The sequence below is a fragment of the Sinohyriopsis cumingii genome, chromosome 7 (genome assembly GCF_028554795.1).
Source record: "Sinohyriopsis cumingii isolate HCF-2022 chromosome 7, ASM2855479v2, whole genome shotgun sequence".
NCBI lineage: Eukaryota > Metazoa > Mollusca > Bivalvia > Unionida > Unionidae > Sinohyriopsis > Sinohyriopsis cumingii.
In genome coordinates this window covers 10,819,314-10,836,288 of record NC_142967.1, presented here as the reverse complement: position 1 = coordinate 10,836,288, position 16,975 = coordinate 10,819,314, and the positions used below count along the sequence as shown (strand labels likewise).

Here is a 16,975-nt window from a genome sequence, read left to right as displayed (position 1 = left end):
AAAAGTAAAGAATGTTGCAACATATATCGGCATATGGGTCATCACACAAAAGTAAAGGATGTTGCAACAGGTGTCAGCATATGGGTCATCACACAAAAGTAAAGAATGTTGAAACAGATATCGGCATATAGGTCATCACACAAAGGTAAAGGATGTTGCAACAGATATCGGCATATGGGTCATCACACAAAAGTAAAGGATGTTGCAACAGGTATCAGCATATGGGTCATCACACAAAAGTAAAGAATGTTGAAACAGATATCGGCATATAGGTCATCACACAAAGGTAAAGGATGTTGCAACAGGTATCGGCATATGGGTCATCACACAAATGTAAATAATGTTGCAATAGGTGTCAGCATATGGGTCATCACACAAAAGTCAAGAATGTTGCAATAGGTATCGGCATATGGGTCATCAAACTGGCTTATTGAAAAATTTACAACCAAGTATCACTTTCCAATGACAGTGCTCTGATCACAATGAGAAGAGTAATTTAGATTATTATTATTATTGTTATTATTACTGTTATTGTTAAAGACAAAAAGAACCATATACATACGCAAGCAGACGCAAACTATTCCTTAAAATATTCAGCTTATTTTTTAAGTGACAAATACAAATAAAATAAATATTGTAAAAAAAGTAATGGCTGCTAGTTTTATAATTTAAAATGAATAAATTTAATAAGATTTTGAAATAAAATAATTTTAATAATAATAAATTGTGCTTGTATTTACTCCTCTATTTAGGAATTGCATTTCCAATGACAACAATAGCATACAAGTGTTAAAAATGTATAATCAATTATGACATTAACGATTTTGAACATGAACTATTTATGATATAGAGATTTGCGAGTTTTCTAGCCCTTTATTACAGATGGAGTCGTTAAGGTTTTTGATATCTAGCATGGTCTATACAGTACAGATCCACACTACAACCGTACACAATAAAACTATCAGCACTTATTTGACAATATCATTTATAGTTTAATACATATTCATTACAGATTTGGTATAAAAAAACATACCATCATCTTAATGTTTTAATTATTAAACATAGTCAAAGCAGTAACATTTTAAATGCTTATTAATTATGAATTTTAAAAAATATTACAAAGCCATTTGTGTTCACACTGCATTATTTAGTGTTATGTATATTTGATTTAATTATATCTGATTTAATACAGGGGCACCAAGTGGTCTAAAGTGCTGTCCATTTCGGATCACTGCCATCTCACCTCTGTCTGCGCTGGTTCGAGTCTCGGATTCAGCCAATGTGGGTATGTGAGAAATCTTGCCAGTAGCTTCTCGTGGGTGGTAGTTCTTTCCCCACCATTAATACTGGCCGCCATGTGTAGTCTGTCGTGTGCTGAAAAATGTGTTAAACGCCACAACAACAACTGATTTGATATATATTTATTTCAATTTAATTGTTTGTCAATTTTTATATAAAAAAATATTTTTCATTACATGATCTTCTAATGTAAATTTATTCACTATAGATACTTTTTTTTAGAAAATAGTTTGATCTTGACTGTTAGTTTATAAACATCAGGTGTTGATCTAAATCCTGACCTTGTTTCAGAATTTGTAGCAACCTTTGTAAACAAGTTCTATTTCATTTTCAAATGATTGGTTGTTTTCAAGGTTATGATGGGACTTTGTCTTTAAGATGTAAACAATTTTTTATATATTTTATTTCTCAGAGTGAAAATGATTTGTTTTCTGTCAGGTTCACACTGGGTAAATGTGATCTGTACTTGCTTCTATAACTTTCCTGAAGATGTTCACATGACCCCTTGTTTATGTTTTATAAACCCATGTTTTGGAGAATTAATCTCAGTAGAAGCTGGGCTGTTAAACTGTTAGTTGTATGTTGTGCTGTTTGGAGTTATTTCAAATTACTTGGTTTGGAGTTATTTCAAATTACTTGGATTCAGAAGGTTTAATTCTGTTATTTTTCTGGAAAATACGTGTGCTCATGTAATATTGTGGAACAAGAACAGTTTTTTTATAAAAATGTATTCAGCTATCAGAAACTGGAGTGATAATTCCATGTTTCTACAAGGAACTGTAGACTTCAACACTACAGATTGCAGCATATGTCATCATCTTCCATCTTGGATTTGTCAATTTTAGAATGTGAAATCAGAACATTTTGTTATTAGGACTACTCAAATTTTATTCTTGGATTATATTTGGATTTGATTCTATAAAACAGGGAAATAAATTATCGCATTTTTTTTCAAAGCTTGTTGTTTTCACTCTTTCTTGTGTTACTGTTTATTCGAGCCTAAACAAATGACATAAGATTAGGAAAGTGTCACATATAATTAAAAAAATTAAGTCTACTTACACTATATTTTTGCAATTCAGATAATATTTTCATTGTAGTTTCATTCCTTCATCTTTTTTCCCCCCAAGTTATATCGGTCCTGTCTGCATGCTGTATACAGTATAGATGTACCAACTTATATTTTTACCCATGTGCCCATCCGCATCATAACCCCGCACCTTACAATGTACAATAGGCTGTTCCATCTACTAAAAATAACATTACCTAATTGTCGGACTCACCAGTGACAACTTTATTTTTCCAAATTACACAAGTCTTTAACAACAGAACATAGTTATGCTTAAAGTTTGTATGGTATGAGAACAGTAAATAAACCTCAGCTAGACAGGAGTAAATAATCCTCAGCTAGACAGGAGTAAATAATCCTCAGATAGACAGGAGAAAATAATCCTCAGCTAGACAGGAGAAAATAATCCTCGGCTAGACAGGAGTAAATAATCCTCAGATAGACAGGAGTTGGAATACAATTCGTAATAGACCAGAGGCAGACTAAGGAATATCTTTTAATTACTAAGTAATTCTTTTATTGCATGTTGATGTGGTGACCCTCTTCTAAGTCCCATACCTCATCTGACCACACAATGTACAAATAGGACATCAGTCTGTGCAAGTATTTTTAGTACATGTCATGCATGTGAGGTTGGTGCACCAAGAAGTCTTTGTATGGCTGCAATTTGTCCACTCCTTGGGGCACACTGAAAGAAATTACAATACAAATGACCGGAATGAAAGCGTAGAAGGCAATATGTACCAGTATTAACAAGGGATGCAGTTATGGAAACAGCTCAACTAGGGTGTGCATCAATGACTACAACACAAAATAGATACAACTGAATGAAGAATTATGGCAATGGACACTTGTAAAAGACCAAGAAAAAAAAGTATAACATAATTTGCAGTGATGGAAATGACCCAGTTATTGGACTGTGTTTTTTTTCTGTTCTAATCTCAAATTCCAAATCTGAGGCATGAAAATGTTTCTTGGACTGGGGACTAATGCCAGGAAAAAGAGCTAGCAAATAATAATTTGAGGTAATGTTATTGTTATTGTTATGGGTTTAACACTATTTTTCAGCACATCATAGGCTATACATGGCTGCCAGTATATTACGTTGAGTAAGAACCCAGGAAAACGAGGAAGAATGAATGACCTATGGGAAGATAGTGGCACAAGCTCTCTCACATAACGAAGTTGGCCAAGGCCCAGGCTCAAACCCATGCAGACAGAAGTGAGATGTCATTGACGTGTCAAGACAAGCACCTTAGACCACTTGGCCACCCAAGGCCCCTGAAAATAAAGTATTACTGTTATTAAATGTTAACTTTACATGACACTGTTTATGCAAAGACTTTGATAGGTAGTATATGCTCCAGATTTTTGTTCTATACAGCAGCCATACTTACAAGGACACATTCTATAAAGCAGGCATTACTTATAAGGACATGTATTTTAAACAAGAAACAGTTTTTAAGAACTTGTACAGTAGGCAGTACCAACAAAAACCAGATTTATACAGCAGGCAGTACTTGGTGATACCAGTATTTCATACAGCAGGCAGTATATATAGAGACCCGTTTTATACAGCAGGCAGTACTTGCAGAGACCCGTTTTATACTGCAGGCAGTATTTACTGAGACCAGGATTTCATGCAACAGGCAGTACTTACAGAGACCCACATGTTATAGACCAGGCATTACATACAGAGACCTATGTTTGATACAGCAGGTAGTATTCACAGATACTTTTGTTTTATACAGCAGGCAGTACTTGCAGAGACCCATGTTTTATACAGCAGGCAGTACTTGCAGACCCATGTTGTATAAAGCAGGCAGTACTTGCAGAGACCCATGTTTTATACAGCAGGCAGTACTTGCAGAGACCCATGTTTTATACAACAGGCAATACTTGCAGAGACCCATGTTTTATACAACAGGCAATACTTGCAGACCCATGTTGTATAAAGCAGGCAGTACTTGCAGAGACCCACATTTTACATTGCAGTCAGTGCTTCATCTGACCAGTATTTAATACAGCAGGCAATACTTAACAGAGACCCACATTTTATAGAGCATGCAGTACATAGAGATCTATATTTTATATAGCTGGCAGTACTTGTAGAGACCCATGTTTTATATAGCTGGCAGTACTTGTAGAGACCCATGTTTTATACACCAGGCAATACTTAAGGAGGCCCATGTTTGATACACCAGGCATTACATACAGAGACCTATGATACAGCAGGTAGTACTTGAGGAGGCCCATGTTTTATACAACAGGCATTACATACAGAGACCTATGTTTGATACAGCAGGTAGTATTCACAGATACTTTTGTTTTAAACAGCAGGCAGTACATACAGAGACCCATGTTTTACATTGCAGTCAGTACTCAATGAGACCAGTATTTCATACAAAAGGCAATACTTACAGAGACCCACATTTTATAGAGCATGCAGTACATAGAGAAACCTATGTTTTATAAAACAGGCAGTTTTTGCAGCGAACCATGTTTTATACAGCAGGCAGTACTTGCTGAAACCCATGTTTTATACAGCAGATAGTACTTGAGGAGGCCCATGTTTTATACAGCAGGCAGTACTTACAGAGACCCACATTTTATAGAGCATGCAGTAGATACTGTGACCTGTTTTATACAGCGGGCAGTTTTTGCAGATACTTCGTTTTTACAGCAGGCAATACTTGCAGAGACCCATGTTTTACATTACAGTCAGTTCTTACTGAGACCAGTATTTCATACAGCAGGCAGTACATACAGAGATTCATGTTTTACATTGCAGTCAGTACTCAGTGAGACCAGTATTTCATACAACAGGCAGTACATACGGAGACGCACGTTTTACATTGCAGTCAGTACTTAATGAGACCAGTATTGCATACAACAGGCAGTACTTACAGAGACCCACATTTTATAGAGCATGCAGTACATAACAGAGACCTACATTTTATACAGCAGGCAGTATTTGCAGCGACCCATGTTTTATACAGCAGGCAGTACTTGGTGAAACCCATGTTCTATACAGAAGGCAATACTTGCAGAGACCAATGTTTTATACAGCAGGCAGTACTTGCTGTAACCCATGTTTTATACAGCAGGCAGTACTTGCAGAGACCCATGTTTTATACAGCAGGCAGTACTTGCAGCGACCCATGTTTTATACAGCTGGCAGTACTTACTGAAACCCGTGTTTTATACAGCAGGCAATACTTGCAGAGACCAATGTTTTATACAGCAGGCAGTACTTGCTATAACCCATGTTTTATACAGAAGGCAATACGTGCAGAGACCAATGTTTTATACAGCAGGCAGTACTTGCTATAACCCATGTTTTATACAGCAGGCAGTACTTGCAGAGACCCATGTTTTGTACAGCAAGCAGTACTTGCAGAGACCGATTTTTTTTACAGCAGGCAGTACTTGCAGAGACTATTGCTTTATACAGCTGACAGTATGTAAAGGAGACCTAGCATTCTTTCAGTTTCCATTCTTTGACGCATATAAAATTTCCAAATAAAATAGGACTCAATTACTTTTTCCCCTTGTTTAAACAGAGTTTGTGAGTTGTATATAATTTTAATATAAGGGGTATAAATAAAACCTTACTGGCTTTATTTGGAGAAGTAAATAAATACAAAAATAGAAATAAAACCTCACTGGCTTTATTTGGAAAATTAAATAAATACAAAAACCTTTTTTTGTTGACTGCATCCAAATTGTATTATAATCATCCTTTAAAATGCATTAAAACAATCAGTTACAAGCATCTGGATAAGGATTGCTAATGGCAGTTATTCAAAAGAAATTGTGGTCAAATTTTACAATTTCATATCAAGTGTACAAGGGCTGTTGTATCTAGACAATTCTTTCAATGGAATGAATTATAACTTCTGGGAACAGTCGTCAACATGCTAGCAACTGGAGAACAGCTTTAACAAGACAATTCTCTATACCTTTTTTCAGTCCATGGTCAAGATAGCATGCAGCGTTTTTGTCGGTATGTGTGGGAGTATTTGTATGTGTGCTTGTTTCCTTCATTTTAGAGACAATGACAAATTGAAGAATTGTTCAATAACTTACATGAATATAATAAAATACATTTACATTTTGCATGCTAGAAAGAATTTTTTTACACTGGGCATGCTTTAAAAAAATACATTTGCACTGCATGCTAAAAAATACATTTACACTTTGCATACTACACAAAATACAGCTAGACTGTACACATGGTTCCCACACTTTTCTAAAGATAAATTTCCAGGTCATTTCCTGGGTTTTTCCTGGACGAAATTACTTTTTTCAAGGTTCACATATGACCATTACTGAATGGAATTAAAGAACATTTTAGATTACAAAACATGTATTTTCTAAATCTAAAAATGTTTCTCTTTCAAGGCTTTCCAGAAACATCGAAGTCAGAAAACATGATCATGTACAAAACCACACAATGTATCACATGAAACAAGTTTGATTATATTTCTATAAATTGGCATGTAAAGTCATTTCAATGTACAGAATAAAAATTCTAACTTTATTTTGCTGCATTATGTTGCTAAGTGGGAAAAACATAATGAACATAAATTAGTTTTGTTTCCTTTCAAACCTTTAATTCTAAAGAATTCTATAGCAATATATAGATATATGCATCTCATAGAAAGTAACATTTTCTATTATAGTATAAAAAACAAAACAATAAATGCAAATAATTAGAATCTTGTCTTGTAACGAAAAGAGTTTAACGCTGAATTTATATGTGCCAATAAAATTCCAAACAAGATTTTTCAAACAACCTAATCTCCTAAAGACAATTGGTCAAACATCCATCATTTAAAAAACATTTTCATAAGGGTTGATTTAAATTTTGGCAAAAGACCTTCAAAATTATATACTGTTGTATAAACAAGGACTGAATGTTCTGTAAAATCAACTTCTTGTAATTCATTAAACCAGTCCCCAAACCTGTATTGATACAGCGGTTTGTATTGTTTTTTAATATACACCACCATGCTGGCCAATTCTGCGTGTCGGGTAATTCTGCACAACAATGTAAGTTCTGTAAACATTGGATCACGTGTTAAGTGATATTCATAAAGTGTACAAAAATATCAGGCATTTCAACTCAAAATGAATATGAAAATGTGATTTCTATATGTCAACATGAAGACCCACCCCATGACCTTCTTGAACCGGCAACCCAGAAAATTGGATTTACTATGTATCTTTTAGAATCATACAAATAAATTCATTATATAAAAGATGGAAATGTGTACCTTAAAACAATATTGCATTTTAATCCAAGTTTCTGTTTTTGCAAGAAGTTGTCCCACATGTACAAAATCGTGTGCTACCCAATGTGTCAACTTGCCGCTAGAATATAAATTCTCAAGAAATTCACCAGCGTATATTCTGTTTCTAAATTCTTAAGTAATTTTTCCCATCAGTAAGACATTGTAAACACATTACATCATATTCATTGTTGCTCTTTTTGTTCTCTTCCACATAATAGATTATTTTTTAAAATAAAATGTTGAACTTTACTAACTTTTTTACAAGATCGGTTTTGTCTGCTTAATATATCTTACCATTTATTGGCATTATTACGTTCAATTTTATAAAACTAGCATAAATCTGACCTAATTACTCGACTAAAATGCTGACAGAAACAGTCCAAAGTAATGCATTTTATTTCTATTGCCTGATTAATAAATATTACATCTTTTCAACACTGTGGGCAGAATAGACCAACATATCGCAAGTCAGGAAAACACTGGGGTGGTATCACCTGTGTCCAAAATTAATATTATTCTGAACAGAATATTCTGGTGACAACTGCCTCTTTTTAAATGGTAAGCATTGCAGTATTTTGTTTTCATCAATCGGTCAAATTCGGTCGAACATTTAGGTTGGGGTGCTGGGTCATTGCAACTGCATAGCAAAAATTTGGAATTTGCCGCCACCATGCAGTAGCGACATATGGTAGTCACTTACCAGTGGGCCTAAAATATATAAATATGGAGAATTTTGTGTTCTTTCGTTTTTGTATTTTTATTACAACCAGCACAGGTTTCATTTAATTTTTTTAATTTTTTCTTCTCTACAACATTTGAAAATGTGGGTTGTTAGATTTGTGTACTCATGTGACTGACAATGCAAATCGTGAGTGCCAGGTAATATTTCATCAACGCCGTAGTTTTATCTTGTCTTTCAGCCGATTTTAATACTCATAATTTCTGAGAAAATAGGTAATTTTCATATTGATTTCATACATGTATCACTCGATCTAACGTTTAAGTTTGCTCGGCTGTAAGTTAAGCGGCTACGCTTTGCCACGATCATGGGGACGTCTTGTGATGCTAGACTGGTTTTCATACCTTCTATATAATGAAAGATATGGATATCAAGCTGACTTTGAAAACAGAAGTCTTCTAGACGAAACTAATCCACTCATCATTTGGACTGACTCAGCATATAAGTTTATTACATGCACCTAAATGATCCATACTGCACCCTCCGAATATTCTGGTTAGAACTCGATAAATTTAACTCCTGATCAGTTTAGTTATGACTCAATTATGTGATTGTTTCGAGTGTCAAGTGGAGACGGAAAATTCCCGGGGTTTTCCCCCCGAGTTTCATCAATACAGTAGTCCCCCTCTTGAACGCACCCCCCCCGACCAGTGGCCACCCGCTCCTTATGGCCAGAATCCGTTGGCACCGACGAGTTTGTGTTCAAAAGTACCCCTCACGAAAGGCCACCCGGCTAACGCGACCAGCATATTAGTACAATAATATAAAATTTACCCCTCACAAGCGGCCGCATTTTATTTGAATATGTACCCAGAACCAGTATTTTATTCATAACGTGTGTTAAGTAATCCGATTTCTGTTTCCTGATGTTAGGTTTTCGTTACCGAAAGAAGTGTTGAGTAAAGTACATGTACCACTAAGGTTAATATTATATCATTTACGCCTCACGAGAAGCCAAATTTATTCCATAAAAACCGAGAAAGACTCAAATTTTAATCCATACAAAAGGGTAAGTACATGTAATCCAATTAGCCTTACTGCTGTGTTATCATAAGATGTCCGGTTTAGTCACTCTGATAATTGTTAAGATTACAATTATTGAACAATAGTAACAGCTGAGAAGTGGCAGTATCGATGTACAATACACAAGTCAGCAGGAAAATGGTTTGATAGTCTTTATGGCTTCCCTTAGTAAGATGTTGAGCTTGTTCACTTTGACAATTAGTGGCTATTACTTAACTGACAATAATTGTCAAGAATACAAATCCCAACGGACACGAGGTCAAATCTGCGTGATGTTAATGGTACATATTGAAGCCGTTTTGGCTTCTCTCACTTAGTGTAAAGAAATGTATAAAAACAATAGGGTACCAGACTGCGACTTACGAATCACATGACAAGATCACTTCCTTTAAAAACACGGCAATTTGTTTAGATGCATACAAAATTGTTTCATCAGTATTATAGCTGGCAACATGAATAACTTACTGCAAAAATATCAACATGTCATCGAGGAAAAGAAAAACTCTCAGTTTAGAATAGAAAGTGAAAGTAATTCAACTGACCGAAAGGTGGGGGGGGTCGGTCGAGGATCATTGCAGAAAACTAATGTCAGGAAGACTCAAATAAACAATATCGTGAAATATAATAAAACAATTCTGTAGAAGTGGGAAGGTGAAATGGACAGAGAAAGGAAGATTGTTTGAGCCAGGAGACATTTGTATCCTAATTTGAATGACAAGAAAAGCAACAATTTTGTCAGTTGAATTGGGATATGACGACTTCACCGCAAGTAACGGATGGCTGCACAGATTTCAAGTGCGACACAATATTAGGTGTTCTGTCCTTAGTGGAGAATCAGCTGATGTTAATAATAAAGTTGTCGAAGATTGGAACAAAAGACTAAACGATATATGTAGGGGATATGACAGCAAGGATATTTTTAATTGTGACGAGATTGGTTTGTTTTTTTAGACAGTTACCAACAAAGTGACAGATGATGTAATCTGTAACACAATTATAAAGACAGTTTTAAAACTATATCAATGGTTATTCATAGCATTCTTTTGAAAATGATGACAGTTTGTTTTACATTTATTTCACAACATGCATGTGATTTTTTTATGAAAATATTAAATGTTTTAGAACTAAATGTACTTGTGACTTTCTTTATACGTATTTACTATTCTCATTTGTCATCCCCTCTAGAAAGGCCACCCTCATTATAAGGCCACTTCCCTGCTGCATTAGGGGTGGCCTTATAAGAGGGGGACTACAGTATTTGCAAAATTCAAGGACTTTTCACGGTTGGGAAAAAATTATCAGTTTTCCTGACATTTTCCGGTAGCGTGGGAACCTTGTGTACATGATGGAAAAAACATTTATGCTCTGCACACTGAAAAAAATATATTAATAATTTGTATGTGCAAAAACAAAACAAAACATCTACACTTTGCACACTGGAAAAAATATCTTACACACTGCATGCTGGGAGAAATACATTTACATTCTGCATGTTATGATAATAAAGTGCTGCTTGATACATTAAGGACAGTATTTACTCAGAGCTGTCATGGTACACAACACAAAGTCATTTTTTATGCAAATCTTTAGGATTGATTTAAAAGCATTTTTCAGAAGCTCCATATAATACCATCTAGTCAAGTAACAACAAAGTTTAAAAGAAAGGGAATACTAAAGATATAGCCAAAAGAGTTATAGAAAAAAGAGTCATCTCCCCTGCTTAAGTAGAGGCTTTAGATAACACAGTGCCAATTGTTTTTCCATATACCTCAATGCTAATGTTTTGTGAAATAAATATACTTTCTATCCTACCTCAGCATGCACGTCACACATTGTCATAGAGAACAATGCTAGACTGTCAATTTGAGAAGGACAAATCCAGGTACTCCATTGCATTTAAGAGAGATAACTCTGCCGGAACTAGACAGGGGTAAGAGTTATCTAGTCACAACAGACACAGTCTCAGCCATGTGTACCACATTTTAAAAAAATCATAAAAAATAAAAAATATGATCTAGATCAGAATTAATAATCTCACATGTTGCCAAGATGCTTAACTTTTTTTAAGCCTAACAAAAAGTACAACTCTTACATAATGCACCAATCACAGCTAGTGTTGTTCTTTATTTCCGAATGCAATCTTCCCTACACTTTATGCTCAGCCCACCTGGACTTGCGCAATTGGTACCATTATACCTACAGCAAACCTTAATTTTTCCAAAAATCTGTGAAATAGTTCGAGACTGTATAAGTAACAAAGTTACTTAGTCTCACTTGTGAAAAACAATTTTATCAGGTACTAAGCTATGTCTTACATGATGTGTATAGAAATGTCATTGAGCTGTTTGAACTCTTGTTTTCATATTTTTGCTTCACTAGCAAAATCATCTTTTGAAATAAAATGAATTCTTTCAGCTATGAGTTGTCTTATTCATATCAGCACTTATTGAACTTCACATGGGTGATACAGGATAAATCACATTATATTATGTAATAACCAGGTCAAAGGTCAATGTACAAAAAACAGTATGTACCTTTCCTACTTCAAAAAGTACAATTCACCTAAAAGAAAGGAATTTATATTTGTTTTGTAGAACTTGACATCAGAGACAGGTGGACATGACACCAATCTGATTATAAAGTATAAGCTTTGAACTTTTTACACTGTCTGTAGATACATGAGGTCACTAAACCCCAGTCCTCACACAAAGGTCTAACTAGCCATCCTCTTTGTAACACAAATAGTAAGCTTCATTCCATGGTGTTGTGAATAAAATTGATTCAGTAAGCCAGTCAGTCACCAAATATAATAAATCACAGCTTATAAGTGGTTATGTTGGATTGGGGGTGAAATTAGGGGATTAAAATATTGAAAAATGTCAAATATAAACAATAAGTATAGCACGCCAAATGGAGTTAAGACAGGAGGAAAGTGTGTATCTAAAAGGGAGAGGTTGCTTATGATAAAGGAATTAAAGGAGACAAACTCTATGAGAAGTTTAAGTTTGATGATCTTACCTTGGACATATATATGAGGGCAGGGCCCCATAGGTCCAAGGATAGCCAAAAGGCAACTGTGCTATAACATCCCTTACAGGTACCCAAATTTCTGGTGAAGTGGTGTTCATTTCCATCTTATATAAAATGGTGAATAATTTTGATAATATAGATACATATAATGTATATTTCTTCTACATAAGAAGTTAACAATAATGGGCTTAAGTTAGGCAGGAACTTACCTGAACCAGACAAAACATACTTTATTAGTTTTTAAACTTGTAAACTTCACTGTGAGAAATTATTAAATTGCTTCTACTTACATTTTCATCACGATTGAGGGCTAATATAATACTTCACAAATCACAAATCTTCTCTTTATTTTCATAACCAGTCACTGAAAATGCGAGTTTTTATTCTTTGAAATGTTATGTCTGGTGTAAGGGAGATAACTGAATGATATACATAAGGTGTGTTAATTTTACTTCCTCTAATATATTATCCATGTAATATAGATGAGTTCATGAACAACCTGTCTTAACTTCATTGCAATTAAATTATCCAAAAATACATTATTGATAAAGTGAGAACCTAACATTTAGACATGCATATGTAGTGGAGACCTCAAGAGTGATGTAATTTTAATTTCTAAGATGACACAGCTCTTTCATATCACATAGTTCATATTTTCTACAATGCCGGCATGTAGAGTGCAGCCTTCAATAACCATGCAGATATGATCCCATAACAATTTGGAATCTTGTGATAGGATGCAAAGTTTCAAGAATGATGTGGATTTGATTGGAATGAATGGGCACTGTGTGACTCAAATGGTTATCACTCAGTAATGTTGGACCTAATATGGAAATTCCACAAGAACAGCTGGACAGAAATAAATAGAATTAATTGAAAGTCAATAGTAGATTATAACTGGGCTTATACAAGTGTCAATGGGAAATGCTGACTTAAAGAAACTGCTCTTGTCTGTTGGTATTCCCTGCTACTTCAACAAAAAGTAATGCAAGAGAACTTAACTAAATGAACTGCATGAACAATTTCAAAGCAGGAAAAGTGTACACAAATGGACAATTAGAGCAGGACAATTAAAATCAAAGTGGGAAGGAATACCATATCTTTAATAAATTACCTACAATTACTCATACCAGAACATCCTACATGATACAAGTGATCTATCTACAAGTACTTAGAGTGTTCTCTATCCTGGTTTATGGCATGCCTTACAAGAACAAGATATTGTTTTGTAGACATGATAAAATAGTCAATATTTGGCGAAAATCAACTATATTATGTTTACATAACTTATTTTGTTGCATGTATTCCACTCTAGGAGCTAACAGCACAGACATAAAGGCATCAGGCAACCCAAGTCTATATCTGTCATAGCTATAGTTATCAAAAAGGCAACTTATGCTATTTTCTGAAGATATCATACATTTTATTCTTAATGGACTCTCAACATTCGACTAAAACTGTTCAGCACCCATTTGTTTTCCTACATCAAACTAGTGAAGTTCATAAATGCTGCCCACATGTATGCGTTTCTATGGATACACTATGAGGCTGTTATTCCGTTTAGGTATCACGGTACCAATTGTTTTTCTGTATACCTCAATGCTAATGTTTTGTGAAATAAATATACTTTCTATCCTACCTGAGCATGCATATCACACACTGTCATTGAGAACAATGCTAGATTTGTCAATCTGACAAGGACAAAACCAGGTACTCCATTGCATTTAAGAGACATAACTCTGCCAGGAACTAGACAGGAGTGTTATCTAGTCACAACAATTTCAGCCATGTGTACCACATTTTAAAAAAATCTTAAAAAATAAAAATATGACTAGATCAGAATTAACATATCTCACTTGTTGCCAAGAGGCTTAACTTTTTTTTTAAGCCTAACAGAAAGTACAACTCTTACATAATGTACCAATCACAGCTAGTGTTGTTCTTAATTTCTGAATGCAATCTTCCCTACACCTTACGCTCCACCCTCTTGGACTTGAACAATCGGTACCGTTATACCTGCACCGTCAGTTTATATACCACTTATGCTACAGAATAATAAATGCTGTAAATTTCAAATATTAAAAGGCAGTTCTTGCTGATTTGCTTTTGATGTGTAGCAGCTTTGGCTGAAATACCTTAAACAGACTGCATTGTGCTCTGGTAACAAAAATGTTTATGGATGAAACATTGTGATGAAACATTTAATATTACAGAAACATTTTTTCTTTTATCCACATTCTTTTTAATAATATTTTATATTGCCCACACAGGTGATGTAATTTTAAAAACATTTACTTAGTATATAATAGTAACAATGGTGTTATTGATGGGAGTTAAGTGGTAGGCTATTGGTTTGGTTTGGTGTTTTATGACACAGCAACACAAGTAGGCTATTTAGTGCCAAGGTAATTGGAGTAAAGTACCTTGACCAAGGACACACCAAAGCAGTTGATCTGGGTTAATCTTGAGTCCAGCAGAGATACTGCCAAATATTTTCTCATACCAAATGGAAGTTGATGGGTGACAACATTATTATAAGGGGGGGGGGGGCAACTATGCCAAATGGAAGTTGATGGGTGACAACATTATGATAAGGTGCAGAAGCCCTTAATTTAATGTTAGTATTTAATGATTTTGTAATAAATGTGCAAAGTATCTGCATATTTAATTGTCACTCAACTGGTAAATATTCTTCATTTCTCAACACTTCCCCTCAAAAAAGCCTTTGCAAACTGAAAATAATTTCCTGGACCATACACATAACTGTATAGTCATCAGTTTATTTACCGTTTCAGCTGTTAGCCCACAAACATCTGAAACCTAACTCCTATTAGATGACTTACCACATATACTCACTTATAAGGCCAACTATAAACAATAAAGACCCTGATCTGGCATCACATATGCATAGGCAGATCAGGGTCTGTTTTGTTTGTTCTACTGATTACTCCTAATAAACTGCACTGACCCAGATCTGCCAGTGCATTATGTGATGGCAGACTTGGGTTGATGTCGTCTGCAGTTAGACACAACTTATAAGTTTGTACATACGGTAATACTTTTCAAGGAAACTGATCAGTTTCAGTTAAGCATGAGTATGTAAAATGCATCTTTTAAGTACAGTCAGACAATGGTTAGATATACTGATATGTAACATGTCACATAAGCTGATAATGGGGTGGGATAATGGGACTATCAAAGTCTTCATTAGAACCGTAACATTACGACATTAAGTACGAACATGAAAATCCAAGTATACATAAAAGAAGTGCATGTGGGTTTTCTAACACATCTGAAGCAAAAATAAGTGCATACATCTGTGTGAAAAAGGACATTAAAAAAATTTTCAGGTCAAATTTGTTCTTCTAACACTTTCTTTTCCTAATTAGGTGATCAGTACAAATATTCCTCTAATTAATATATTCTTATTATAACTGTTAAATCTGGTTTATAATCATACAAAATCAAAGCTTTTTACTACAGTTTTACTGTGAAACATTCACGACTGATAAAACCTTTTAGAAAGTATATAAAACCATAACTAGTTTCAAAATTAAACACATGAAGTTATTATCCAGATCTGACAGTATTTCCATTCAGGATCATACGAGGTCATGCAGCTGCCTCTGTGGTAACAATGCCATATCGGGTGCTGAGGGATCTGGCAACATAGTTCCAGTATTCATGTCGGATTTGATCATATTCATCAGCCAAGGACTTGCACAGCTGTAATACAAGTGAAACTGGTAACACACTATAAAAATCAATCACTACAAATGTGAAAAAAGACTGTAAAATCACAATAAATGCTTTTACACATCAAACAAAAGAGAAAATAGTCTTTTATTTCAAGCTGGTCATTAATACATAAAAGAAGTTCTATTTAGCTTTACTACAGACTATGGTGTGTTTTTGGGCAAGAGACTTTATTGCCTTGGCATTGTATAATCATTCACTTTTTGATGTGTCATTAAATCCCAATGAATGAATGAATTTGATTAAGCAATCTGTAACTCAACCAAACCACTTTGCTGCTCTTTTCATATTCGCAAAAGCAAATCATTAGTTTCAATCAAGCTTTGAAAACAGAAGTATTTACCAATGCATCTAGCTAAACAGTATAACTTATGCAAGAAAAGTTGGTCTTTGTAACCTACTTCTTTGAGATAATTCAAAGAATACATATATGGTACAGAAAAGATAACGTGACCCTTTGAAAACCACAAAAGAAGCAAATAATTATTAGTAAAAGCTACTGAGAATATTCAACAAAAACTTTTAATTTTAAGTAAATTGGTTTGTTTTTGAGAATACTTACCTGATCACAGTAAAGTTAGGGATATGAGCCTGCTATCTCCTGAATCAAGCCCTACTAAAGAGATGAAAATGTTTCGCTTCTATCTAGCTTATGTAGATAAAGGGCAATAACTCTTCCCATTGCTACCCCTTGTCCCAACAAGGTGTCGCTGCTTTTTAAGCCAAGTGATAAACCAATATGATGCTTGCACTGCTGTGTGG

The 16,975-nt window shown here is 34.6% G+C and overlaps 1 protein-coding gene across 3 annotated transcripts in view; it reads right to left on the bottom strand.

Annotated features, from left to right (window-relative positions):
• Positions 1 to 2,569: 2,569 nt before the first annotated feature.
• The window catches only part of LOC149794727 (protein farnesyltransferase/geranylgeranyltransferase type-1 subunit alpha-like), a 52,313-nt gene continuing 37,907 nt past the window's right edge, over positions 2,570 to 16,975 (bottom strand). Inside the window, exons 8-9 of one of the 3 annotated variants that reach the window (XM_089964340.1) lie at positions 16,066 to 16,183; positions 2,570 to 3,056 (exon numbers count right to left, since the gene is read on the bottom strand). In XM_089964340.1, the coding sequence (XP_089820466.1) occupies positions 16,070 to 16,183 (114 nt within the window). In that variant the 3' untranslated portion in view covers positions 2,570 to 3,056; positions 16,066 to 16,069. Of the gene's footprint in view, positions 3,057 to 6,023; positions 16,184 to 16,975 lie in introns of those variants that run through there. The other 2 variants (XM_089964341.1, XM_089964339.1) reach the window with 2 other exon arrangements.